General features: G+C 38.9%; 1 protein-coding gene across 2 annotated transcripts; it reads right to left on the bottom strand.

Moving 5' to 3' along the window:
* Positions 1 to 1,911: 1,911 nt before the first annotated feature.
* Positions 1,912 to 22,595, bottom strand: LOC130541611 (uncharacterized). Of its 2 annotated transcripts, XR_008955694.2 has the most exons (4): positions 20,554 to 22,595; positions 8,412 to 8,521; positions 5,834 to 6,184; positions 1,912 to 4,834 (listed from the first exon to the last, which is right to left on the bottom strand). XR_008955694.2 is itself a non-coding variant. In XM_057302580.2 (3 exons), exons 1-3 carry the CDS (start codon positions 20,856 to 20,858, stop codon positions 6,114 to 6,116), a joined length of 486 nt encoding a protein of 161 aa, XP_057158563.1. In that variant the 5' UTR covers positions 20,859 to 22,595; the 3' UTR covers positions 1,912 to 6,113. The 2 variants fall into 2 exon arrangements, 1 of the variants encoding a protein (XP_057158563.1); XM_057302580.2 differs by having other exon boundaries at positions 1,912 to 6,184.
* Positions 22,596 to 26,678: the final 4,083 nt, after the last annotated feature.

Raw genomic sequence — 26,678 nt, 5'->3', positions numbered from 1 at the left:
AACAATTATGTATGCTGATTTCACATCCATTTTATAAGTTGAGAAAATGAGGTTTAAGGAAGTTGGGTACCTTGCTTGAAGTCACAGAGTTTATGAGTTGTTGGGCTGGGATTCAACTCCAATTTTTCTGATTTTGAAGTCCATGCTTTTCCTAGCAGCACATGGGTTTTTTTCACTGAATTTTACAGCAGTAATCTTCCTCATTTCCTCCATGCATGGTGGCCAGAGCCTCTGAGTTTGTCTTTCCCCCTTCCAATCTCTTACTGCTTCAATCAACCCTTCTCAATGTATCTCCCCTGCCAGGTTAATTTTGCTTAAACATGTATATCCCAAAGATATAGGTCCTCAAAAAAAAAAAAAGCTTTTTATTGAAACTGGCAGGAGAGGGAGCGGTGAGTTTCCAGTGGCTTCACAGAACTTCAATTATTCTGCTCCCAGTAACATTTTCAAAAAGAAAAAAAGGAAGTTATAAATAATCAGAAGAGGACAAAACAGTTAAAATCTTCAAGAGTACTTGAATGATACCTCAAGTCAGGTGAAATCTAGAGAGGAACAAGATGTGGAGAAGGGACAAGCCCATGGTCCAGATGTTGCTTCCTTTCCCCTCTGTTCCTTCCTATGCACCAAGAGGAGGAGGGTCCCTCTGCACAGCACAAGAGAGCTGGTCTGGGAAACCTACCAACAATCCACAATGGAAACTGGAAAAGGAAACTGATGTTTTGTTTAAGTGAATATTTGAAATTATTTCATTCCAAAGAAAAATATCCCAATGAAAGTGCCAAACATTCAATATTCACAAACAGAAAACAGATGCGACATGTGTTCAGTTTGAAACTGAGTTGGGAATAACTCTCATGAAGCTGAGTGAGGACATATTTAAACAATATAATTCATAATAGCTTTGGAGAGGTTTCATAGAGGATACAAAAGAGTACTATACACACATTTAGCTATCCCTAGAGTATGTGCATGAACCAAATATAATAAATATATGTCTGCTATTTAGCTTTGCAATTTCCACATGCTTTTTAAATGATGGAATTACTTACCATATAAGACACTAAAATATTTTTTAGCAATATATATACTGGTAATGTTTTTAGAACCAAATTATCAAAATAATTAACCAGTGGAAAATTTTTTTTTTCTGCTTCCCTAGTTCAATCCTTTCCTGAAAAAAATTTCTACTTCCTGATTTGGAAAATGAATTTGGAGCCAAGATTTACTTTCTCTTAGAAGGAAACCTTCAACAAAGCTTTCTCATCCTTTGATCCTCTTAGAAAAATGAGGCTATCTGTCTTCAGAAAACAAAATTCTTTGATTATTCATTTTTCAGTAACTTAAAAGTGCAAAAATAAAATCATAGTTTTAAAGTTGTACAGAATGGCTAAATTTTAGCTAATCTTTCATCCAAGTAGATCAAAAAGTTTTAACAGGCCTGTAAAATGCTTCCACATGTTTCTAAGCAGAAAGCTGAGGATGGATACTAAATTGTGACATTTTACAGTTTATACTGTCATCAGTATTTTGTATGTATTTTTTATTGTTGCTGTTGTTCTTTATTTCAAAAAATGAGGTTTTCCACATTTTGAGTGTGTTGTTTTAGCAACAGTTCCCACATTCAAAACAAATTCACATAGAGTCTAGTCAACAAACATGATTGAGTGCTTGCTATGTGCAAAACACTATACTGTGCTGTTATGAAATTTTCCATTTGAATTAAACTTTTATATTGGTTTATTTATGTGCTAATTTTACTGACTAATTTTTTGGAACAAATTTTCAATGTGATTTTCCTTATTCTAGTTCCTCACTATCCTACCGTGCAATTGACCATGTACCTCTGAAGTCTCAATTAATATATATATTATGCATTCGATAAAATAAAAAAATGAATTATGTTAAAAATGTGATATAAGATTAAATATTGAGTGAAATTGGAAATATATAGTTACAGTATGTGGACTAAGAATGCTGCAATATAAACAGATATGTGAACACTAAGGTATCACGGTAGATTATATCATTGGCCTTGATTGCTCTGCCCTACTCTCCCTCCCCGGCATCTACACTCTTTACCATGCCACTTTGCATTGCTTTCCCATAGTAGGCACAGCATAATTCTCTATCTTAGGCTTAGTCATGTGAATTGCTTAAACCAACAGAATGAGACAGAAGTGACAGTGTGCTAGCTCCAAGATTAGGTCTCAAGAAATTTTGCAGGTTTCCACTTTCTGTCTTGTGTTCTTGCCATCCATGAGAAGGATATGCCAGAGCTTGAAGTTCACAGGTGCTTGAAGAAGAAATTTAGACATTTGGAGATGAGTTTCCCCAGCTAAAGTACCCTACACAAATCTAGCCTAGAGCAGGTCTCCTAGTCAACCTATAATGTGAGCCCAGTTGATAGCAGCTTGTGAGTTTGCTAGGGCTGCCATAACAAAGTATCAGAGACTATGTAAATTAAAACAACAGACATTTATTTCCTAACAGTTCCGCAGGCTGGAGATCTAAGATCAAGGTGTCAGCAGGTCTGATTTCTTCTGAGGCCTCTCTCTGTGCCTTGTAGATGGCTGTCTTTATGTTCACATGGTGTTTTCTCTATGCTCAGGTTTGCGTCCAAATCTCCTCTTTTTATAAGGATACCAATCTTATTGGATTAGAACCCACCCTTATGACCTCACTTTACCTTAATTACCTCTTTAAAGACCCCATCTTTGAATACAATCACATTCTGAGGTACTGGGGATTTGGATTTCAACATATGAATTTTGAAGGCCATAATTCAGTCTATAATGTCAGTGAAGCTCAACCTAAGTCAGTCAATACTTAGTCCTCAGGTGTCCCACAGATTCATGGGCCATAATAATAAATTACTACTTCAAGGCTTTGTTATAAAACATTAGCTAACTTATACAGATAGTATGAAAAGGTATTTAAATAATTATTGGATGATGAGATTTTTAGTAAATAAAAATTTTTTAAGATTGCTGCTACATATTATTTTAAGCTAGTTACATTTATTTCAGAATGTAAACTAATACTTTTTCATTACTATAAAAACAGAAAATGTAGTAATACATACAATATAGAAACAAATATCACTTATCATCTGCCTCCCATCTCATCCATGGAAACCTGTGTTGAATATCTTCCAATTATTTCCTATTTACAAACACACACACACCCATACACATTTTTACACATATACCCATACATACTTTTTTAACGAAAGGCATTATATTAAACATATTTTAAACTGTTTCTATTTTTTAAATAAGTTTTTTTCCCAAGGATAATGTTCTATGTAAATAAGTATAGAGCAACATCGTCTCTTTAATGACTGCATAGTATGCCATTTTACCATAATTTACTTTTTAATGACTATTATTTAGATTGCCTTAATTTTTCAGAAGTTTCTTTTTTCTATTTTTTTTAAAAGATGAAATAGTATTTCTTCCTAAAATGCTTTGAGGTTTGGAGTTGAAAGAAATAACGCATGCAGAGACTATTACCATCTCTTGTTTACTGTACAGTTCGACTTCAGCCAGCTTTACATAGATGGCTTTAACAAAGCCTAAAGTATAATGTATTTGGCCTTGGTGCAAAGTTCAGCGAATCGAAATGAGGATGATGATAACAGCAGAGCTGGTGTTCTCATTTTATTAAACATTAATTCAATCAATATCTATGAGTTACCTATAATATCTTTGAGTTACCTACAAAGTATATGACACTGTCCTACCTGTGACAGAAATGAAGTAGACACATGTGGTTTCAAATCTCCTCCTGCCTAGCAGGGGGAGCAGACAGGGATGTTCCTGGGTAATCCTAAGGACTCTCCACCTTCAATCCACAAGGTTGCATATGAGATGATGAAAGAAGCTCAGTGTAAATGGTCAGAAGAAACATTTGCTTTTCAAGGTTTTCTAATTTTATAATGGATAACATTAAAATAACTTTTCTTAAGAGCACTAATTTTCTTTTTGTTTTTTCTTTCTGAGTAAGAGAAAGATAAAACTCTCGTTTTCCTAATAACAGGATATGTTTAACAACCCTGAATATCTTTCCAAGTGAGAGCCTCCTAGGCAAGTATTTTCTGAGAAGTCTTTGGTGTAGTCTCTGTCCCTTCAACTTTGGCCAGCCATCTGTCAATTGCAGCTCTGGTCTCTTTCCTGCTTTCTGCCATCTCATCTCTGTCAGTGTGGCCACAACAGGAAGTCAGTGCTGATCATACGAGGACAACCTCTACTTCTACAGCCCACCCGAACCAAGGCTGGCTGCATGGCTGCTGCCATTTGTTCTATAGTTTTGGAACCCCACCTTGGTTGTGATTTTGTGCCAGAGAATCTTTACCTCTGGAGAATGCAGTGGAGACATCCTTGTGTCATTTCACTTCCAGAATGCAAGGCCACCCAGCTACCCATTGTGTTAAGTAATGAACTAAACAGAGGTATTCTTCTCTGCAAAATTGGAAACCTCATGGGAGGAAACAATATTTTTATCTGAGCACACACTGTCTGAATCCAGATCAGTGTGATCCATAAATTGTATAAACTCCATGCCAACCTACTTTCTTCACTTCCATCAGTAAATTTAGAAAGCACAGATTAGTGCAGCTATATTGAGTCTTTATTTCATTTAATGCTTTTAGCAATGCTAAGTGTTTTTAATATTAGGTTTCTAGGAAACCAATACTCATGCCGACAGATAATGTAAATGACAAGCATACTTACCACATACTTACCTCTGGATACACACTCAGTGGATCTGAGGTTCAGAAGAGTGAGGCTGGGGACCAACAGGTAAACATCTTTTCAATCAAAATGACAAAGCTCTGAGTCAAGGAGCAGGATCAGATTTGATATTGAAATATTTGTTGACAGATGAAATACAGAAAGTTGTAGATGTTAGTGTCATAATAACAACAATAGCAGCAACAATAATGATAACCCAACCACAACTAATTATTGAATGCTTCCTCTTGCTATGATACTATGTTGGCCTGATACTATGTTAAGTACTTTATCTATATTAACTTGTTTCTTCTCCACAACAACATCACGAAGGCAAACATTATTACTGTTATTATTATCAGTATTTTAGACTGAGGCACAAAGCTATTAAGTGATTTAGGTTATTAAGTGACAGAGTTGAGATTTTTACCAGGCTCTTAGTTACTGCATTATACTACTTATGTGCATTTATCTTTCACTGTCCTTTGCCATACTGTCAAGCTATCATGACTTTTATAATAAAATAATGACTATGGACAGTTATTTAACAGGAAGGGTGGATTTTTGGCTCAAGATTCCTTATTTGAAGAGGATCACCATTGGAGGCAGCTAAGACCCAGCACTGCCAGTGGGGGCTTTTAATACCCATTACAGCTGTTGCCGCATTTCCATATTTGAATCCTTCTAAATTAATAATGAAACAGGATTTCTAAAGAGTTGCTTTAAGACTTTTACACAGAGCTTTCTGTTGACAAAATGCATTGCATGTGCAGAGTGCACCCTCTATAATGTAGGCCCTGGGTTGTCCGGTATGGTGTGCTCACCACAGGTAAAAAGAGATCCAGCTTCACCATCCATACCTTCTACATAGGTAACCCCCCACGCTTTTTCCTAGGCCCATGACTAAGTCTCCCTCTCCTCCTTACCTCATCTTCTCTTGGCTCACTCTAGGGGTGTTACTGGTACTAGCTGTGCATACACCTCTGCCTTCACCCTCCTTGAGAGTGGCGTCACCTTCAATCCACAGATAACAAATGCAGCAATGCAGGCAGCCAGGGAACTGGAGGCAGATGACAAAAGACACATTGCTATTCTCTTACCTGATCTATCAGGTCAGCAGAAAATACCTTCTTGGGAGCACAGCAAGATAACCAACAAGTCGGGAGGGAGGGTGCAGTTTCTGTTGCAGCTGAAGAAACTTCAGAGTGATGAACAAACTCGACATTTCCTACTGAAGCCACGTCCACACTCATCTGTATCCACATTTGCTTTTCCAAGTCGTGAATCGAACAGAGTTTGGTGTAAGCATTGCATGTCCCAGTAATTAAATCCCTCTCAGCCTCCTCATTAAGGCCAGTGAAGTCTGTGATAACTGGTATTTTAGTTGACTGTAGACGAGTCTTTCAAAATGCGTTGTAATTTGTCCTTCTGTGAATCCAGGCAGCGATCAACTACAAGTAGAAACTATGTCAATAATCCCATGTTTTCAACAGTAACCAATGCCTCACCTGCTAAGGGCCAAGAGTGCACAGTAAGATGGGCTTGGCTGCCAGACACCAGAGCTACTACACAATTCACTGAATGAAGATGTGAATTCTAAAGCCACAGCCACTGCTCCTGGCCTGGATCTGTGCACGTGTCTAAAGCCACGTGTTGGGCCTTGGAATCTTAAAATTCCCTAAAGGAAATTCTCTACAGAAATCAACCTTTCTCTTATTCTGAGAGTTGTTTTTATTTTGCTTTTTTTTTGAGGCAGGGTCACATTCTGTTGCCCAGGCTGGAGTGCAGTGGCGCAATCTTGGCTCACTGCAGCCTCAACCTCCTGCGCTCAAGTGATCCTCCCACCTCAGCCTCCCAAGTAGCTGGGACTACAGGCATGTGCCACCACACCCGGCTAATGTTTGTATTTTTTGTCGAGATGGATTTCACCATCTTGCCCAGGCTAGTCTTGAACTCCTGAGCTCAAAAGATCTAGCCATCTCGGCTTCTCAAAGTGTTGGGATTATAGGCGTGAGCCTCTGTGCCCAGCCTAAGAACTGTTAACAATTGCTTCCTCAATTAAATATGCAAATTGTTTTTCTATTGATTTATAATACAAGCCATTATTTTAATATAGGACTTCATTGTTTTTACTGAATACTTTGAATGTAGTACATAATACATTCACATTGTCTAAAAATTTAAAAAAAAGAAATATATAAACTTTCTTTCCTATTTTGCTTTCCCAACTCTTCCTTACCACCATGGCTAACCATGTTTTTCAGTTCCTTGTATTGTTGCAGAGAGTTTTAATGTGTAGAAAAGTAAATACAAATACATAAGCACATAAGCACATAATCTTTAAGAACAAATAAGGTAGAATTCATTCATTCATTCACTTGTTAGTCAACAAAAGTGGCATCATCATGTGGCTAAGAGCATGGACTTTAAAGTCAAGTAGACCCAGGTTTGGAGTCTGGCCCTATCCCTTACCAGTTGTGCCTTACAAAGTATTTATAGCACATATATCCAAAAAAGCCCTGGTCTTCAAAATATATAAATACTAGTATAAATCAATAAGCAATAAGCAATAAGCAGTCAAGCTACGAAGACTGTGGCTTCATTTACTCAACAGCAAAATGAGGATAAGAATATCTACTTACAGGTATGTGAGGATAGAATGCAAACAAAAATTTGAAGCACTAATCACAGTGACTACCACATAATTGGTCTCAGAATGTTACTAATTATTGTTACCAGGTGCCTATTATAAGCTACATACTTCAAACATGTCAGTCACAATTTCCAACCTTAAGGAGCTTGCAAAAATAACAAGGAAGATGGATGTCATTTCAAAATTTTAAAAAATTCTTAGAAAAGCACAGTTAAGAAACAGAAAGGTAAGCCATAGAGTTGTAGAAAATGTTTGCAAAACATCTGACAAAGGACTTGTAACCAGATATATAATAAATCCTTATATATATAAAACGAGATATATAATATAAATATATAAATATTTATATATTTATATATAATATTATATATTTATAAATATTTATATATTTATATATAATATTATATATTTATAAATATATGAATATATAATATTATATATTTATAAATATATGAATATATAAATATATAAATAATAAATATATAATATATAAATATATTCGTATTAATATAAATATATCAATATAAATATTAATATAAACATATCAATATAAACATTACTATATCGATATAAATATTAATATATACCAATATAAATATTAATATATCAATATAAATATTAATATATATCAATATAAATATTAATATATATCAATATAAATATTAATATAGATCAATATAAATATTAATATAGATCAATATAAATAAATATATTATATATTAATATATAAAATAAATATATATAATAAATATAAATATATAAATAATAAATCCTTATATATATAACCAGACATATAACCTTATATATAACCAGATATATAATAAATCCTTATAACTTACTAAGACAAACAACACAATTAAAAAGAAGGCAAAACACTTAAACAGGTATTTCACCAAAGAAGATATAGTAATAGTTAATAGACACTGTGAAAAGAAGCTCAACACAATTAGTAGAGAAATGCAAATTAAGACCAAACGATACACCACTACACACCCCTAAGTATGGCTAAAATTAAAAAGACTGACCAATATTAAGTGCTAGTGAGGGTGTAGAGCAACTGGAACTCTCCGATGTTGCTGATGAAATACAGTCTGGCATTTTCATATGATCCAGCAATCCCACTGCTAGGTATTTACTGAAGAAAAATGAAAACATAAGTTTATACAAAGACTTGTATGCAAATGTTCATAGCAACACTGTTCACAGAAGCAAAAGAGAAGCAATGCAAATGTCCATTGACTGGAAATTCAATATATTGTAATAAATTTTTATAAAATGAATACACAGCTGATATAGACAACTTGGATGATCCTGAGAAATGTTATGCTAATTGAAAGAAACCACATAAAAAGACTACCTACTGTAATTGATTTTGCCTATATAAAATTCCAGAAAGGACAAAACTATAGCAATAAAAAGAAAATCAGTGGTTGTCTTTGGCCAGAATTTAGATGGAGTTGATTGCAAAGGGGCATCAGGAAAGTTTTTGAGATGATGAAAATGTCCTACATCTTGATTGTGGTGTTGATGATATGACTGTATGATATAACAGATATAATCAAGTTATGAAGAAGTCATATTGGATTAGGGAGTGTCCTAAATCCATTGACTAGTGTCCTCATAAGGAGAAAATGATTTGGAACAGAGAAGACACACCCAGAGGGGAATATGGCCATGTAGAGACAGAGGCAGAGATTGAAATGATGCAGCTAGCTACATTGCCACCAACCACAAAAGCTAGAAGAAACAAGGAAGAATTTGTCCTTAGAGACCTTGGAGGGAGTATGGTCTTACCAATACTTTGATGGTAGGCTTTTAGCCTCCAGAACTGTAAGACAATAACTTTCTATTGTTTTAAGCCACTTGGTTTATGATAATTTGTTATAGCAGCCCTAGTACACTAATACAGTAGTTGTACTGAATTCTATTCTCAGTAACATTGTATATTTCTTTTCATTTGCAACTCATCAATAATTGGTATTATCAAACTTTTTACTTTCTGTAATTAAGACCATACACAACTGGTCAGGAATAAGAGAACAGAAAAGGAGACTCAAAAATAAACTGTCACATTTATAAACACTTGACTTATTATAAGAATATACTTCATAGCAAAGGGAAAAGTAGATGGACTTTTCATCAAATGTTGCTGAAACAATTATATATCCTTATGGGAAAAAAATGTAATTGGACCTCAATCTTACTCTATGCTCAAAAATCAATTCCACATGAATGGAAAACTTAAGCAAGAAAGGCAAAACTATAAATCTTTGAAAAAAAGCAAAAAAGAATATCTTCATATCTTAGGGTAAGCAAGAAAAGGGTTAACAAATTTTAGTAGTTCAAAATTAATTGTTTCAGTCTTCTGCTTCCAACCAAGATGGTATAATATAGTGCCAGATTTACCCTCTCCCCCAGACCAACTAAAAACTAGGCAAACATATGAAACAATAGTTATCAGACATTGGGCTGTGCCGAAGAGTTATCCATGGGAGATAGCAAAAACAGAATGAGGGCAGCACTACTGTTGTGGACTGAATTGTATTCCTCTATAATTAGTATGTTGAAGCCTTAACCCCCAGTACCTCAGAATGTGATGGTATTTGGAGATAGGCCCTTTAAAAAGATGATTAAGTTAAAATGAGGCCACTAGGTGGGCCCTAGTCCAGCCTGACTAATGTCCTTATAAGAAGAGAAATTTGGACAAATAAGGAGATTCCAGGGGTGCACACCCACATACAGATAAATGATCATGTGAGGACACAGTAAGAAGGTGGCCATCTGCAAGCCGAGAAAGGACACCTTAGCGGAAACAAAACCTTACATCTTAATCTTGGGCATCTAGCCTTCAGAACTGTGAGAAAATACATTTCTGTTGTTAAAGCTGTGGTTTTAGTACCCAATCTGTGGGTATCGTGTTATGGCCACCCCAGCAAATGAATACACCTATGATTGCTCCAGCTTACTTTCTGGAGAGAGTTTGCAGGCCACAGTACATGGAAGGAGGAATCCAGATGGAACCCAGTGGTCTTTCTGAGCTGAGGAGATGGAGCTGGGAGTCTGAGAAGATCAAAATGGCTTGACTTCATAGAACAGAGTACTGGAGAGGACAGAGCTATACAGACAGAGAGTTTCAGATATCTGTAGCTAAGTCTTCGACTATATACTGATCAGCATATACATGTAACCTAATGGCTGAGGTTGGAGAAAGAATCATCCAAAAGTATTATCAGAGGGAACAGTACTTGGATCTCAAGTAGGGCTGGAAGTAGTTTGTGTTTTTATCAGTCAGATTACAAAACCACATAATTAATGTAGCAACAGGTAGAGTTCTCAGAAGGGCATTGCCTATAGTTGGAAAAAATCAGCTCTAGACTAATGGCTGCTTTGATCTCATACAATAAAACTTAAAAGGAGGTCTAGAGAAGGTCAAGCTGTTTCTATAAATTAACTGGCTTTTGGAAAAAAGCTTAAGATTTTTTATAGATATAGAAAAATCTAGCCTCTAACAAGATAAAATTCACAATGTCTGGCAAATAAAACAATGAAAAAATAGACAATTTTCTTCTTATTTTGCATCCAAAATAAGGAGAAAAAAAATCCAGTCAGTAGGGACGGATTCATAAATTATACAAGTGGTAAATTAGATGTGTAAATAGGCACATTAAAATAGTTATCGTAACTATATTCCACATGTTTAAGAAGATAGAAAATGGATTTTTCAATTCGATAAGTGAAAAAAAAGTAGAGGAAAGATTGAACATGTTATATGATGACACTAAAGACATAAAAAAGATCCAAACAAACTTCAACAGATGAAAAATACAATGTCTAAGATAAAATAATAATGGATAGGACTAAAATCAGATTAAATACTGCAGAAGAAAAGATTAGTGAACTTGAAGACACAGCAATCAAAACTATTCAAAATGTGACAAAGAGAGAAAGACTGAAAAAAAATAAAGAGAGCATTATTGAACTGTGGGATAGCATTAAGTAGCCTAACACTGTGGTTTGGCTTTGTGTCCCCAACCAAATCTAATCTTGAATTGTAATCCCCATGTGTCAAGGGAGAGACCTAGTGGGAGGTGATTGGATCATGGGGGTGGTTTTCCCCATGCTGTTCTTGTGATACTGAGTGAATTCTCATGAGATCTGATGGTTTTATAAATGGTAGTTATTCCTGAGCACTCACAAGCTCTCTTTTTCCTGTTGTGAAAAAGGTCTTTGCTTCCCCTTCGCCTTCTGCCATAATTGTAAGTTTCCTGAGGCCTCCGCATCCATGCAGAACAGTGAAAAGAACCTTTTCTTTACAAATTATCCAGTCTCAGGCAGTTCTTTACAGCAGTGTGAAAATGGACTAATACACCTAATAAACCTGTAATAATAGCTCCTGAAGGAGGAGAGTGAGTGTAGAAAAAATAATGAACAAAATATAATAACAACAGAAAAAATTTAAAATTTGATGAAAACTGTGGGCCTACAGATTCAGGAAGCTCAAAGAATCTCTAGCACAAGAAACCTGAAGAAAATGTTACAAGAAACATAAAGATCAAATTGCTTGAAACCAGTGAGAAAGATAAAAATCTTAAGAGCAGCTAGAAAGAATATACATCATGTACAGAGAAAGAAATATTATATAAAAATGACACCAGATACCTCATTAGAAGCAATGGGAACCAAGAGACAGTGAGGCAGCATCTTTAAAATATTGAAAGAAAAAGACTATCAAGCTAAAATTCTACACCCAGTAAAACTAGCTTTCAAAAGCAAAAGGCTACATACTTTTTTAGATGGTAAATTTAAAATGTCTGTTTCTTTAAAAACTAAAAACAAAAACAAAAACAAAAACAAACAGAACAGAGAAAGTATTTATAGCACATATATCCAAAAAAGCCCTGGTCTTCAAAATATATAAATAGTAGTATAAATCAATAAGCAAAATGGCCGGAAGACCTAAATATGTACGGTACAAAAGAAGAAATCAAATGGTTAATAAATACATAAAAGATACAAAAATCTTTTAGTAGCCAAATTACAAATTACAAACCACACCATTAAATACCTATCTTATTGGCTAAACAATGAAAAGGTCACATCTTACCTTTTCTTTTATGATTTATAAGGAGAGAGTGACAGCGATATTATTTTAAATACGTTTCTATTCAGTAAAAATAGATTCTTATTTATCTCCCTCATACGGGATAACAATGTATTGAAATGATTGAGGCAGTTTGTATAAAAACAGTTACAAATTGGTTTTCTTATTAATGAGTTTTCAGATGTCTTAAATTAGAACCAATGAGTCAGAATATTATATAAATTAAATTATGTTAACTTTTATTAATAATGTTAGCAACCATGGAACTAGAATATCCAAAGGAATATTCTTAATCTGGTAATTAAATTTGAAAGAATTGTTATAGAAAGGCTTTTGTATTTTTTTAGCTAATTAATTTTATGAGACTAGAGAAGATTGTGGTTTCATTGTGTGAGTTTATCTTATCAAAAATAACTGTCACTGTTTGAATGAAAAAAATTTCTCATTTAGAGTAAGAACTGTATATTACTTATTTCTTTGTCCCTTGTGCTTCTGGGAGTGCCTGGGAAATAGAAGGTTGCTCACAAATGTTTTTTTGGATAGAATTTTGATGTTCTAAGATTTTTTTTGTAACCTTTAGGATAGGTTAAACTAAACTCCTATTAGAGAATTTGATTCTCTCCTCTTACCCTTACATTATCCAGTATGTTTATCAATATTGATCAACATATATAATTAAATGCTTGTCTTCAAAATTCAAATAAGTGAAGCTATAATTAAAGTCTAGCATGTGTTCATTTAAGCTGAGATTCACTTTAGAAACCCCAAGTAAGAACAATTCTACTCAGCAAGATGGAAAACTAATGATCAATGTCATAGGATATGAAGTTATATTAGACCATTCTTGCATTGCTATAAAGAAATACCTGAGACTGGGTAATTTATAAGAAAAGAATTTTAATTGGCTCATGGTTCTGCAGGCTGTACAGGAAGCATAGCACCAGCACCTGCCTCTGGGGAGGCCTCAGGAAGCTTCCAATCATGGTGGAAGGTGAAGGGGAGCCGGCGTCTTACATGGCAGGAGCATGGGCTAGAGAGAGAGTGAGGGGCTAGGTGCCATACACTTTTTTTTTTTTTTGAGATGGAGTCTTGCTCTGTCGCCCAGGCTGGAGTGCAGTGGCGCGATCTCAGCTCACTGCAAGCTCTGCCTCCCGGGTTCACACCATTCTCTTGCCTCAGCCTCCCGAAGAGCTGGGACTACAGGCGCCCGCCACCACGAACGGCTAATTTTTTGTATTTTTAGTAGAAACGGGGTTTCACCGTGTTAGCCAGGGTGGTCTCCATCTCCTGACCTCGTGATTCGCCCTCCTCGGCCTCCCAAAGTGCTGGGATTACAGGCGTGAGCCACCGCACCCAGCCCGTGCCATACACTTTTAAATGACCATATCTCATGAAAACTCACTCACTATCATGAGGACAGCACCAAAGGGATTATGCTAAATCCTTCATAAGAAATATGCCCTCATGACCCAAAATCATCTTTCACCAGACCCACCTCTAACACGGGATTACATTTCAACATGAGATTTGGAGGGGACACATATTCAAACCATATCAAAGTTGATTGCTATTCAGTGGAACCACCCATGAAATGCCAACTAGAAAGATGGAAAGAAAGGTGGCCAAATTATTTTCTACAACTTTAAAAAAATGTGAATAAGGGCTTATGAAACAAGATTCAAATCAAGTACAGTAAGTATTTATTGAACATCTACCATGTGACAGAAGCTGTGCAAGTTATAGCTCTTGTTTGATTCTTACAATAGCAACAGTGTATCTGTCCTAAATTAGTGATATGGTTTGGCTGTGTCCCCAACCAAATCTCATCTTGAATTGTACGCCTATAATTTCCACGTGTTGTGGGAGGGACCTAGTGGGAGATAATTTGAATCATGGGGGAGGTTTCCCGCATGCTGTTCTTATGGTAGTGAATAAGTCTCACGAGATTTGATGGTTTTATCAAGGGTTTCCACTTTTGCATCTTCATTTTCTCTGGCTGCTGCCATGTAAGAAGTGTCTTTAGCCTCCTGCCTTGATTCTGAGGCCTTCCCAGCCATGTGGAACTGTAAGTCCAATTAAACCTGTTTTTCTTCCAAGTCTCAGGCATGTCTTTATCAGCAGTGTGAAAACAGATTAATACAGTAAATTGGTACCAGTAGAGTGGGGCGTTGCTGAAAAAATACCCGAACATGTGAAAGCGACTTTGGAAGTGGGTAACAGGCAGAGGTTGGAACAGTTTGGAGGGCTCAGAAGAAGACAGGAAAATGTGGGAAAGTTTGGAACTTCCTGGAGACTTGTTGAATGGCTTTGACCAAAAGCGTGATGGCGATATGGACAATAGGGTCTAGGCTGAGATGGTTTCAGATGGAGATCAGGAACTTGTTGGGAACTGGAGCAAAGGTGACTCTTGTTATGTTTTAGCAAAGAGACTGGCAGCATTTTGCTGCTGCCCTAGAGATTTGTGAAACTTTGAACTTGAGAGAGATGGTTCAAAGGGCATCTGGCAGAAGAAATTTCTAAACAGCAGAGCATTCAAGAGGTGACTTGGGTGCTATTGAAGGCATTCAGTTTTACAAGGGAAGCAGAGCATAAAAGTTTGGAAAATTTGCAGCCTGACAATGTGATAGAAAAGAAAAACCCATTTTCTGAGGAGAAATTCAAGCTGGCTGCAGAAACGCCCAAGACAATAGGAAAAATGTCTGATGAGGGTGACCCCTTTCTTTAAGAAATGATGGGATCTGGATGGGAAATGTGCATCTTTGGAGTTGTTTCAACTTGAACTAATTTCGAGAGAATATGCATTTATCAACGAGGACTTTTTAAAGTGTTTATTTATTTAGAGACAGAGTCTCACTCTGTTGCCCAGGCTGGAGTGCAGTGGCATGATCATAGCTGACTGTAACCTCAAAATACTTGGCTCAAGTGATCCTCTCTCCTCAGCCTTCCAAGTAGTCAGGGCTACAGGTGCACTAACATGCTCAGCTATTTTTTTTCTTTTTCTTTTTTTTTGTAGAGATGGGGGTCTCAGTATGTTGCCCAGGCTGATCTTGAACTCCTGGCCTTAAGTGATGTTCCCGCGTTGGTCTTCCAAAGTGTTGGGATTATTGGCATGAGCCAAGGATCATGGACCAATAAGTACTTTTTATAGTGATGAATAATAATATTACTTCCTTTGAACATTTATAGTAAATTAGCTGATACATTAATCAGGTGATAATTGCATTTTGGTACAGTCAGAAACTCAATAAACATTATTGAAAACTGATAATTACTAATTATAACAATAATACTAGATCCTAGATGTTGAGATTCATCGTGAATATTATGGAGCCTATTTGGTAACAAGCAAGAAAAAAATTGAAAGTGTAAGTTCAGTTGTAGCGGAAGATAAACTACTCATTAAAATAAATGCGTGGCAGATTTGATAAAGCAGTAAAGATGATTTTTGGCCACTAGAGGGAGCTCATACTTTAAAAACTGTTGGAGCATCCATCGTGTTTCAAGGACCACTGCAGGTTTTAAAGATCAGTCATGATTTGCCCTCAATTGTTTTTGGAGGCTTCTTACACGCTAACATACCACAGGGATGGGTAAATAACAAAAATTGTAAGTCAATGTGACTATTTCAGAACTGGCTATAAATGTTCAAAAAAAAATCTCTGATCATACTTATTTAAAGTTAGGGATTTAATTTACTCTTCTCCCCCTAAAGTATTTCTTTGAAAAGGTATTTTCTTTGAAAAGCCACATTTCTCCCAAAAGTAAAATCTGTGGAATTATTTGTTTTCACTTATTCAGGGAATAGGAGAATTTGGGTTATAATTTTGTCTTTATGTGTATTTCACACTCTTATCTACCTCTGGAATGTCTCTTACGCCTCCTCCCTTTAACCTCAGTCCCATGGCCAGCCTTATTCACGGGCTCATTGCTTCTCCCCTGACCTGTCATGATAGTTTCTTCACTGGTCTCCCCATCCTTACTGACCACCCCGTCTAGTGTCTCCCAAATGCAATTGCCTTTTACGTCCATTATTTTCAGAACAATGTTTTCATGAAACATATTTTTGATCACATTCTTTTCTGCTCAAAACTTCTTAGTAGCTCCCTACTTCTACAAAACAAGCCCACAAACTTCTACTTGGCGTTGAAGGTCCAATTCATTTATTTTATTTTATTTTATTTTATTTTTTGAGACAGAGTCTCGCTCTGTCGCCCAGGCTGGAGTACAGTGGTGCGATGTCGGCTCACTGCAAACTGCCTCCCAGGTTCACGCCATTCTCCTCCCTCAGCCTCCCGAGTAGCTGGGACTACAGGTGCCCACCACTACGCCCAGCTAATTATTTTTCTTTCTTTCTTTTTTTTTTTTTTTTTTTTTTGTATTTTTAGTAGAGACAGGGTTTCACCGCGTTAGCCAGGATGGTCTTGATCTCCTGACCTCGTGATCCACCCGTCTTGGCCTCCCAAAGTGCTGGGATTACAGGCGTGAGCCACCGCGCCCGGCCTCAAGGTCCAATTCAATGCTACCTCCTTTTCAGGCCCACTGGCTTCAGGCTGGAATAATTCTGTCCCTCTCTTTTCTGAGTTCTCATGGTAGCTATTTTCTGTACAGACCTTGTGGCATACCTCCTTACTGCTTTATTTTATAGTTGCTTATGAGCATGTCTTATATCACCTCTATGGCCAACTTCCTTAAAGCATGCCTACTTGCTCGGAAACCAGAGAGGAAGCTTTGCTTCAGCAAGGAAATGATGTTGAAGGCCAATTTAAGAGATCCAGATTTGGGAGAAATTCTGATGCTGAATTGATAGAACTGGATGTTCTGGCTGCATAACAAGCCACCGCAAAATTTAGGAGCTTCAGATGAAAGCTTATTATTATCTCTGAAGCTTCTAAGGGTTGACTAGACTCAGGTGGTTCTCACTTTGAGTTTCAAGTGTGATTGCAGTCAGATGGTGGTTGGACGGGGGTCCTCTGAATGCTCAACCAAGCTCAACATCCAACACGGCTTCTTCACTTACATGTCTGGACCCCTGGGCTGGGATGGCCAAAATCTCTACGGTTTGGCCAAATATCTTGCTTTCTCCACATGTTCCCTCCATGTGGCTAGCTTGGGCTTCCTCAGTGCATGGTGGTCTCTGGTTAGATGTCTTATATGGTGGCTGACTTTCCCTAGAATAAGGAGGGAAAGAGCCCTATTCCCTAGAATAAGGGCCTTTCAAAAGGCCTGGGTAGAAGCGGCAAGGTTTCCTATGCCTTAACCTTGGAAATCCCACAGCATCACTTCCTCCAAGTGCAGCCCAGACCCAGTGTGGGAGGAGACTGCACAGGAGCATGGGTGCTAGAAAGGGTGGTTCCTCAGGAGGCCATCTCTGAAGCATGGCTACCTCGCATGCTAACATTTTCAATGGGAAAAACATTCTGCTCTGAGGAACGGAAGGGATAAGCTGAAGACGCACCAATCAGAAGAATGGGAGAAGATCAGGGTGATACAAACTTAGTTTCAAGAGAAAAAAAGGTGGTCAGTCACTACTATTTAACATGTCTGCAGACCTTTTTACACTATTCTCACCAAGAGGTGGGGCTATGTTTCCTCCCCTTGAAACTGGGCAGGCTTTTCTGAACGTTTTATCCAGTAGAGTATAACAGAATTCATGCTATGCAGCTTCTAAGATAAGGTCAAAACAGGGGATGCAGTTTCTACCATGCTTTCTGGAATATTTGTTCTCGAAACCTTCAGCTACTGTGTGAGCAATCTGATTTTTCTGAGGCTGCCATGTTGTGAGAAGCCCAAATTAGTCCATGTAAAGACCACATGGAGAGGTTTTGAGACTACATGAAGAGAGAGATGCACAGCCAACCCTTTCCCAAAACCCTGACCCACAGAGGCTGTGAGAGATAGCATGACTGTAGCTGTTTTAAGCTGCTATGTTTTGGGGCGGTTTTGTTGTTGTATTTTGTTTTTAAAAGACAGGGTCTCCTCTCCCTCTGTTACCCAGGTTTGAGTGCAGTGGTGCAATCATAGCTCACTGCAGCCTCAAACTCCTTGACTCAATTAATCCTCAGGCCTCAGTCTCCCAGGTTGCTAGGACTACATGCATGCACCACCACAGTTGGCTAATTTTTTTAGTTTTTTAATTTTTTTGTAGAGAGGGGTTCTCGCTATTTGGCCCAAGCTGGTCTCAAACTCCTGGGCTCCAGTGAGCCTCTCACCTCGGCCTCCCAAAGTGTAAGCTACTATGTTTTGGAATGACTTTTCAGGCTGCAAAGTATAACTGGAACAGGTGAAGACTGAAAAAACCTTATATATAATGACTACGTGATTGTCTTCCTGTCCTTCTTTCTGTCTTTGCTTTTAACAAGACAGAAGCTTCTTATGATGCAGGTGTCATTCCCCACCTGCCTCCTTCTAGACAGGGGCTGGGGCCCTCCACATGAGGCCTGCTGTCCGTGGCCCCTCCACATGAGGCCTGCTGTCCTTGGGTCCTCCACGTGAGACCTGCTGTCCCTGGGTCCTCCGTGAGGCCTGCTGTCCTTGGGCCCTCCATGTGAGGCCTTCTGTCCCTGGTCCTGTGGCTGCACCTCCCGGTGGATGCAACCACGGCCACATATCCATCTCATCTCTACCACATCTGAGTCACAGTTTCCAGACCAGAAAACTCTTGCTAACATTTAGGATTTAGACAGCATCTCTTTGCTTCTCTTTTCCCAATTTTAGACTTCCCTTGTAAGGAATGAAAACCATTATAATTCTGAGAAACCTAGGCCAGACAAAGCCTCATGGCCATTTTCCTCAGCTCATAGTGCCCTACTAGGCCAGGGGCAAGGTCACTCTCCCCGCAATCCACCCATCCTGCTCCAAGTCAGGAGCCCTCACAGAGTTTCTCAGCTTCCCACTAGTAGGTCTTTGTTCATCCCATTCTCCCACATTGAAGCAAATTGGAGCTACCTTCTTTTTTCCCTCCTCTTGGGAGTTGCTTTATTTTGGGTTTCTTTGTACAAATTGTTGCCATAGCCCTTGATGGGAAGGATCAAGATGGATCCTCTCATCCTTCCCCTTACTGAGCAGAAGTGTCTGACCCTCTGGCCTTCTATGAACCACTGGGACCCACACACAACATGTCAGATCCAAAGAGCACTGGCCTCCGAACATGGAAGTAGGTGGGCAACTGAAGGAAAGGTGAATAGTGAGAACAGGGGAGGGGAGGACAAACGGAAGAAGGGAAGGGCCGGGAGATAAGACATTGACATGTGGAGTGAGCTTAGCTGGGCATGGTGGTGTGAGACTGTAGTCACAACTCCTTGGGAGGCTGAGAGGAGAGGGTCGCTTGAGCCCAGGAATTCACGTCTATCCTGGGCAACATAACGAGACCCTATCTTTTAGAGAGAGAGAGAGAGACCAGAAGTCCTGGACATAGCCAGGCTGTGGGCAGCCCACGGATGAGGTGAGATGTCAATGTGATCACCCCTGGTAGTGAGAAGGAAGGTATGGTGGGGTTATTGAATACACTGTGTCATTCAATTACTGTCATCATTTGGATTTTATATGGGATGGGGGCTGGGAATTCCTGGTCTACTTGTGCTGGAGAGATGTTTAGGTTTTCTCAGATGGTTAATAGAGGGCACCAGCAGTTGTTTGGTGGCATTGGAGGAGCAGCTTTTTGTATCCCAAATGACCCTTTTCAGATAAAATTGAAGCTGGATTGAGACTTCGGGAGGATAAGTATAAAGTTGTAAGTGGGTGGGATAGAGAACAGCCATGCGAATGTCAAATCTCCTGTCTTTTCACTCCTGTCTTAGGCCGAATGTGAGGTGCCCCATTCTTTCCTTTGGTGGAGCCTTTGAAGATTTTTCTTTTCTTTAAAGCTCACTTAGCAGTTAAAGACTTGAGATGGGCTGTAAAGCTGTGAAAAGCCTGGGAGGAAATGGTGTTGACATGAAGGGGTAAAGCCAAGCTTGGAGGGGTGCCAGTGGCAGGGACCCACACTAATTCCTCTTGTTCTTATGCCCTTCTAAATATGTCTCTGAAGCACAGGAGAACATTCCTAGGGAAAAACAACGTCCACTCACCTCATTCCAAGAAAATCTGTAACAACATCCAATTGTCTTTGAGAGGAAAGAAGATGACATTGGGAGACACAGCATCTAGAGGAAAAGCGAGAACCACCGGTCTTCCTTTCAGACTTCACAGTGGGATCTTGGCGCCTCGGATAAACAAAGGCACTGGCAGGAAGGAAAGCGAAAATCAGAGGAGAGGTCTGGCAGGCCACAGCCAGAGCAGGGGCAGTGGGTGAGAAAACCCTGGGTTTGAGGATCCTGGTTCTCTTCCCTAACAGCCTTTGGGTCCCTCTTTCTGAAACAAGGCTTGAGAGCATGTCCTCTGGCCTGGGGGACTTGGGTGAATCTGAGGCACCCCAGGTAGCAATGATGGCAGGTTTTGCACTTGAGCTGGGGAGAAAGCCAGTGGTGCTGAAAGCAATGGAGATTGAGGTACAGAGATCTTCCTGCCGAACCCATTCCCAGGCTTTCTGCCTTTCTAGGAATGGAGAGAGAGAGAGAATGCCTTGGCTGGTTTCCTGAAATCCAGTTCGTGGAGCCACAGCCCCAGTGAGTGCTCACTCAGGAAACAAATGCTCAAGAGAGGACAGGCACCAGCTAGGAAACTCCACTCCGAAAGGGATCAGCTGTTGCACTCACAGGCACACTGCTTTGGTCCAGGAAGTCAGTAAAACGCAAACAGGATCCCAGCGAGGTCATTTGTTTTGGAGAAGACAGAGGGAGGAGGAGGGAGGGGCAGCCGTGTGAACGTGCAGTTATGTCAGGGCCTCCCCAGATCCCTGGAACGTCCTGCCTGAGCACAACAGGGAAAACCTCCCCCTGCTCACTAGCCCTCGGGAAGTACAGTTCTCACTGAATATCTGTCAGCATAATTAAAAAATGAACACCCTTCCAATCGCAAGATCAACGCCAAGGGTTACCTTCCTGGGGAGCTGCCCAGGGGGAGCATGGTTTCCTAAGAAAACTTTTGTGATCTGTGTAGAATATTTTTGCCCCTATTTTTTTTTTTTTTTTTTCTGAGACAAGATCTGGCTTTGTTTCTTTTTCTTTTTTTTTTTTTTATTATACTTTAAGTTTTAGGGTACATGTGCACCTGGCTTTGTTTCTATCAGGACATGTTTGGATGTTCTTCCAGAAAGTCTACTGGTAAGAGAGCTCAGTTGGTCTTCTAGGAGAGATAATTGTTGACATATCAGGGGCCAAAGGCTCATCTCTTCATTCCCTGCACTTGGGGAAGAGGTGGCATCATTTCACCCTTAGAGCACAGGATAAATATTATGATTATTCAAGCAAAAAGACATTCTACTGGCTACTTTTGATTTAGCATTACAGTTTCTAATTTATCCCAAAGATGTACTGACAGAAATGGAAAGATGTATTCACAAGGCCACCTATCACAGCACAATTTGTGTATTAGAAAAAACTCAAATGTCCATCAATAGGGGACCCTCAACTATGGTACATTCACACAATGCAGTAGTACACAGCTGTAAAAAAAAGAAGAAGAATATCTCTACATGCAAGTATGAAAAGATTTCCAAAATATATAGTTGATAAATATTAAGATATAATCGTTAAAACTCAAAACAAAATGAAAAAAGTCAAACCTAACTAGATATTGAGTTGGTGGCACATCCTCTTGGGAGAAAGTATTTCAAGTGACATTAAAACCTGGGAATTGACTGTAGACCTCAAGTGGGATATACCCTTAGAACAAAAGGAACTGCAAAAACACACACACACACACACAGACACAAACTTCAAATGTTTCCAGTAATTACATCGTCATGGAAAGTTTTCCTATTATTATTCTGAGACTATTGTATATGTTTCCCAGTATAAAACAAGTGAGTAATATGTAGGTGTTGTTAGGAACCAGAAATTTAGGTTGAAAAGAGATGTAAATTTAAGTGGGGTCAAATAAAAGCCCTATAGTCCTGAATCAGACTTTGAATTGGAAACATTCAATTATAAATATGATGTTTTATCTACATTATCTATCTATCTATCTATCTATCTATCTATCTATCTATCTACAGATCCATTCATTAACCTACCCCTAATCTCCTAGCTTTGTTCCCTGAAAAGGCCTAGAAACAAAGACCAACCTGTTAGCAATGATCATCCCTAACACACAGATAATGCTCCCCTATGAGTCGGGGCTCCTTAGAGAAATACCGAGCTGCAGGTCTTAGTGAAAGATGTGCAAGATGCACCTTTAACACGTGGTCCTACCTGAAAACAAGTATACTGTTGAAGACTACCATGGTTGTGTCACAAAGAGTCAAGAGCCAATTTTCAGGGATTCCCATTTGAATATCAGAAATAATAACTGCAATAAGTTAAAGCACATCAATTAAATGTAAATTTATGGGTTTATAATGAGTTTATAAAAAAAGAAGTTCCCTGGGACATGATATCCGTGTGTCAGTGACAAATTGCAATGTTAAGTCCAGAGTAATAGTGTGACCACAGCAATACCAGCAGTAAGGCAGCAGAGCAGGATTCAGGGATTGACACTGGTGTAGCTGTGGCAACAGGAGCCTGAAGGCCTTGAGGAGAATGGGTGCATGATGCTGGGGCCTGGCCAGTGGACAGGAAGGCCGAGAAGGGCACAAGTGAGACTGAGGTCCAGGGAAGACTGATGGAGACTGCAATCTACAGGGAGGTCTCACTATTACATTCACCTCCACGTTGTTGCCTTCCTGGTGCTATGACCCAGGAAATTTTATGTTAGCATTAAGGAAATTGAAGTCTGTCACCCTGAGAAGCTCATATTACTGTAGAAAAATCTAAACTCAGAGTTTTATTATTAAAATCAATCAATTTTATTAGAAACCAAAATGTTTTTCTGCTCTTTTATTTCAAGTAGAAAATTTGTTTGAAAACTAAGATCCTCTGCAGCCATCTCACTGGGATTCGTATCTGCAAGAGGGTTTTCTCTTGTAATTTAAACTCTCCACAGTCCACCAATAATTCCTCTTTGCTCCTGCTCTCCAAGAGCTAAGTAAGTGACTCATTTCAGTTTGGCTTTAAATTTTCTGTATCAGGTCCTTCTGTGGGGGTGTGCCTGAGCAATGATTGAGGCTAAGCTTGCTTGGCTCAGGAGGCCTGATGTTTTTCCTGACTGAGGTGCCATGATTGAATTTATGTATTTTTATGACTGTAGGCTTATTTCCTGGTTTTTCAGGTTTAAAAAGTACATTTGAAATAATAAGCTTCCTTGTTTTCTTTTGATTGAATCTATGGTGGTAATAAAAAAATAAAGAACAGCTGTGCGGGGAGGTAACAATGACTCCATAACTTCTAGCCAACTTTGGATAACAACAAAGGCCTACAATGCAAGAGAATGGAGATATTCCTTGGGATAAACATTCTGGAAAAACCTAACCCTAACCTTTATGGTTTCCATAATGTTCTTATTTGCAAGAGAGAAGTGATCCACAGAGTTTAAAGCCTGGAGACCCAGGAGCCGGGGGAAGCAATTTGGTAGATTTTCCTCTTACTACCCGGTCTGATGTACTGGTAAATCTAAAACCCATCATTTCTCTCTTATCTTCCTCTGTCCAGGTTACACTGCTTTGATCCCCCAATGCAAGTGAACCTTTCAACAGCTGGCCTCACCTCAGACCCAAAGCAGAAAGGGGTTGAACATTGACTAAAGGATTTAGATTCCTTATCTTAGGTTGGGAGATGCAAAGTGCATAAAAATGGACAGTTTTGTTATTTGATATAAATACCCAATTTGACCTATATCTAGTGGTGGGCTTTATGTTATACTGCCACGTGAGTCTTAAAAACAAGGTTCTGGAATGTCATTCTGGCTTGCATGTTTGATTCTATGAAAGGTGTTTGGGAACTGAAATTCTACCTCATTTTCCCCACTAAATTTGCATAGTTATACATAATTTTCTAAAATTGTGCAGGGCCAATTTCTGATGCCTGCACATGGTTCATATTTATACAAGGACTCAGGAGATTGCTGAAACGGCTGTACCCTAGGAAAGCTTTATAGGATAGATGATTTATGAGAATTGGTTGAAGAAGGAAAAGGGTAGGCTGGTGGAAAGGAGAGGCCAGGGAAACGTTTGGAGGGGAGTAAAAGGTTTGGAATCACCAGAATAATGTCAAGCGATGTGGAGGGATAAGAGGAATTTACTGGCTGAAACAGAGAAATCCAACTTATGTAGGTGGGCAAAGGGATGCTGTGGAAATAGCCATTGGTAACTAGCTTTATTTAACTAAGCATAATTAGAAACTTTAATTTAAAGTAGTGGAAAACTGGTAACTTGGATTTGCTGAATGATTGAGTGGCAGCCGTTGGTAAGTTTCTGAGTGGGGATATATATTTCAGAGTGGTGAATTATGTCATTAAAAAATATATGAGGGCTAGGTGCACTGACCCATGACTGTAACCCCCAAATTTTGGGTAGCCAAGGCAGGAGGATTCTTGAGGCCAAGAGTTTGGGACCAGCCTGGGCAACTTAGGGAGACTGCATCTCTACAAAAGATTAAAAATGAGCAGGGTGTGGTGGTACACACCCTGTAGTCCCAGCTACTGGGGAGGCTGAAGTGGGAGGATGGCTTGAACCTGGGAAGTCAAGGCTGCAGTGAGCTGTGATCATGCCACTGTACTCCAGCCTGGGTGACAGAGCGAGACCCTGACTCCAAACAAACAAACAAACAAACAAACAGAGAAAAGAAAAGAAAAAAAGGATATGAGAAAGTTCCTTCTTAGTCTCGATAAGGGAATCTGGAAGAAAGGCATCTAGAGAAGGCTGAGGAATCTACAATGAAGTCCAAAGGGCCTTGAGTCAGGTCAGTAGTTAAGTCAAGGGCTCAAAGTGTATGTAGGAAAAAGAAGTATTGTGAGAGGGCAGCTCCAGGGCTAGGTTTGAGGCAGAAGAAAGTTTTTGGTTGAGGGGAAACCCAAGATAAAAAGTTAGGAAAATGTGAAGAACATAATGCCACTTCTAACAATGAAGCAAATGAGAAGAAAGAGGGATTGCTGCAGTAGAAAGAGTGATTGCTGTGAGTAGAACATGGCATGCAACAGCTTTTTGAAAGGTAAAAATTAGCAGAGAGTTCTGGTGCATAAAACATTTTGCAGACGCCTGAAGATTATTTTTAAGTTTTATTGGGATGGTGTAAAAGAGTTTTCAGAAGGATATTTATTTTGGTCTTTGCCTTACCGATGGCAGTTTGGGTTCTTCCAGTGGCCTTGGGGAGGCACAGTAGGAGACCTGCAAGGAGTGCACCATGCGGGCACTGAGGCACATCCACAAAAGTAGAAGAAACTGGGAAAGCAGGCCAGGTAGAACAGAGGGAATATACCATACCAGGAGGTTTAGATTTTACTCAACAACGAATGGAGGAATTGCTGCAGAAATTGCTAAGATGAAGACAATTGATGCTTTTTTAATCCAGAGAATGAATGGCATGGTCAAATGTACATGTTAGAAAAATCCAACTGGCAGCAGTAAGGATGACAGACTCAAGGCGAGGAGACCCTACAAGTGAGACCGTCACCTAGAAAGGAGTTATTTAAAGAAGGACCAGAAGTCCCATTTACTAGAAAATGTTAGTTATGAAGATGCCAAGATGAGGACAGTTAAACAACATGGGCTAAATTCCCATGACATTTAGACTTAATGCCATGGCATCTATTGTACAGCTAGAATACTGAGGGTTTTGAAACAGCTAGGGGTTAATTTGCTGCAGAAATTGCCAAGATGAAGGCAGGAAAGCTTTTGAGTGAGCAGAACCTTAAATGAGAAAAAGATAAAGAGTATTCTGGTTAAGACATAAATTACAAAAACTGCCTGTATCAGTCAGGGTTCAGCCAGAGAGGCAGAATCAATAAGATACACATGTTTATAGGAATGGATTTGACTTAAACATGCATGAGGGCTGGCTAAGCAAGCCCAGAGTCCATAGAGCAGGCAGCTGGGAAGGGAAGGTCATAAGCTAGCTGGAATACCATGAGCTTGAGCTGAAGCTTGGAGTCTCTGAACTTTAGGAAGAGTCTAGTTGCTCCTTAAAAGGGCTTTGGCTTGACTAAATCAGGCCCAACCAGTATGATGACCCTTTTTTATTAGCTCAAAATCAACTGACTTGGGACTTTAATTATGTCTATA

The sequence above is a fragment of the Pan paniscus genome, chromosome 5 (genome assembly GCF_029289425.2).
Source record: "Pan paniscus chromosome 5, NHGRI_mPanPan1-v2.0_pri, whole genome shotgun sequence".
NCBI lineage: Eukaryota > Metazoa > Chordata > Mammalia > Primates > Hominidae > Pan > Pan paniscus.
This window is presented reverse-complemented; position numbering and strand designations above follow the sequence as displayed.

What these genes read in the sequence shown, in the direction of transcription:
- LOC130541611 (XM_057302580.2), bottom strand. Translation starts at nt 20,858, where the DNA reads ATGCTCTCAAGCCTTGTTTCAGAAAGAGGGACCCAAAGGCTGTTAGGG. An exon ending in ACAGATTTTCTTGGAATGAG is followed by an intron (nt 8,522 to 20,553) that starts GTGAGTGGACGT and finishes ATTTTTCTTCAG; the next exon opens with TAAATACCTAGCAGTGGGAT. An exon ending in CTCACTAGCACTTAATATTG is followed by an intron (nt 6,185 to 8,411) that starts GTCAGTCTTTTT and finishes TTCTACTTGTAG; the next exon opens with TTGATCGCTGCCTGGATTCA.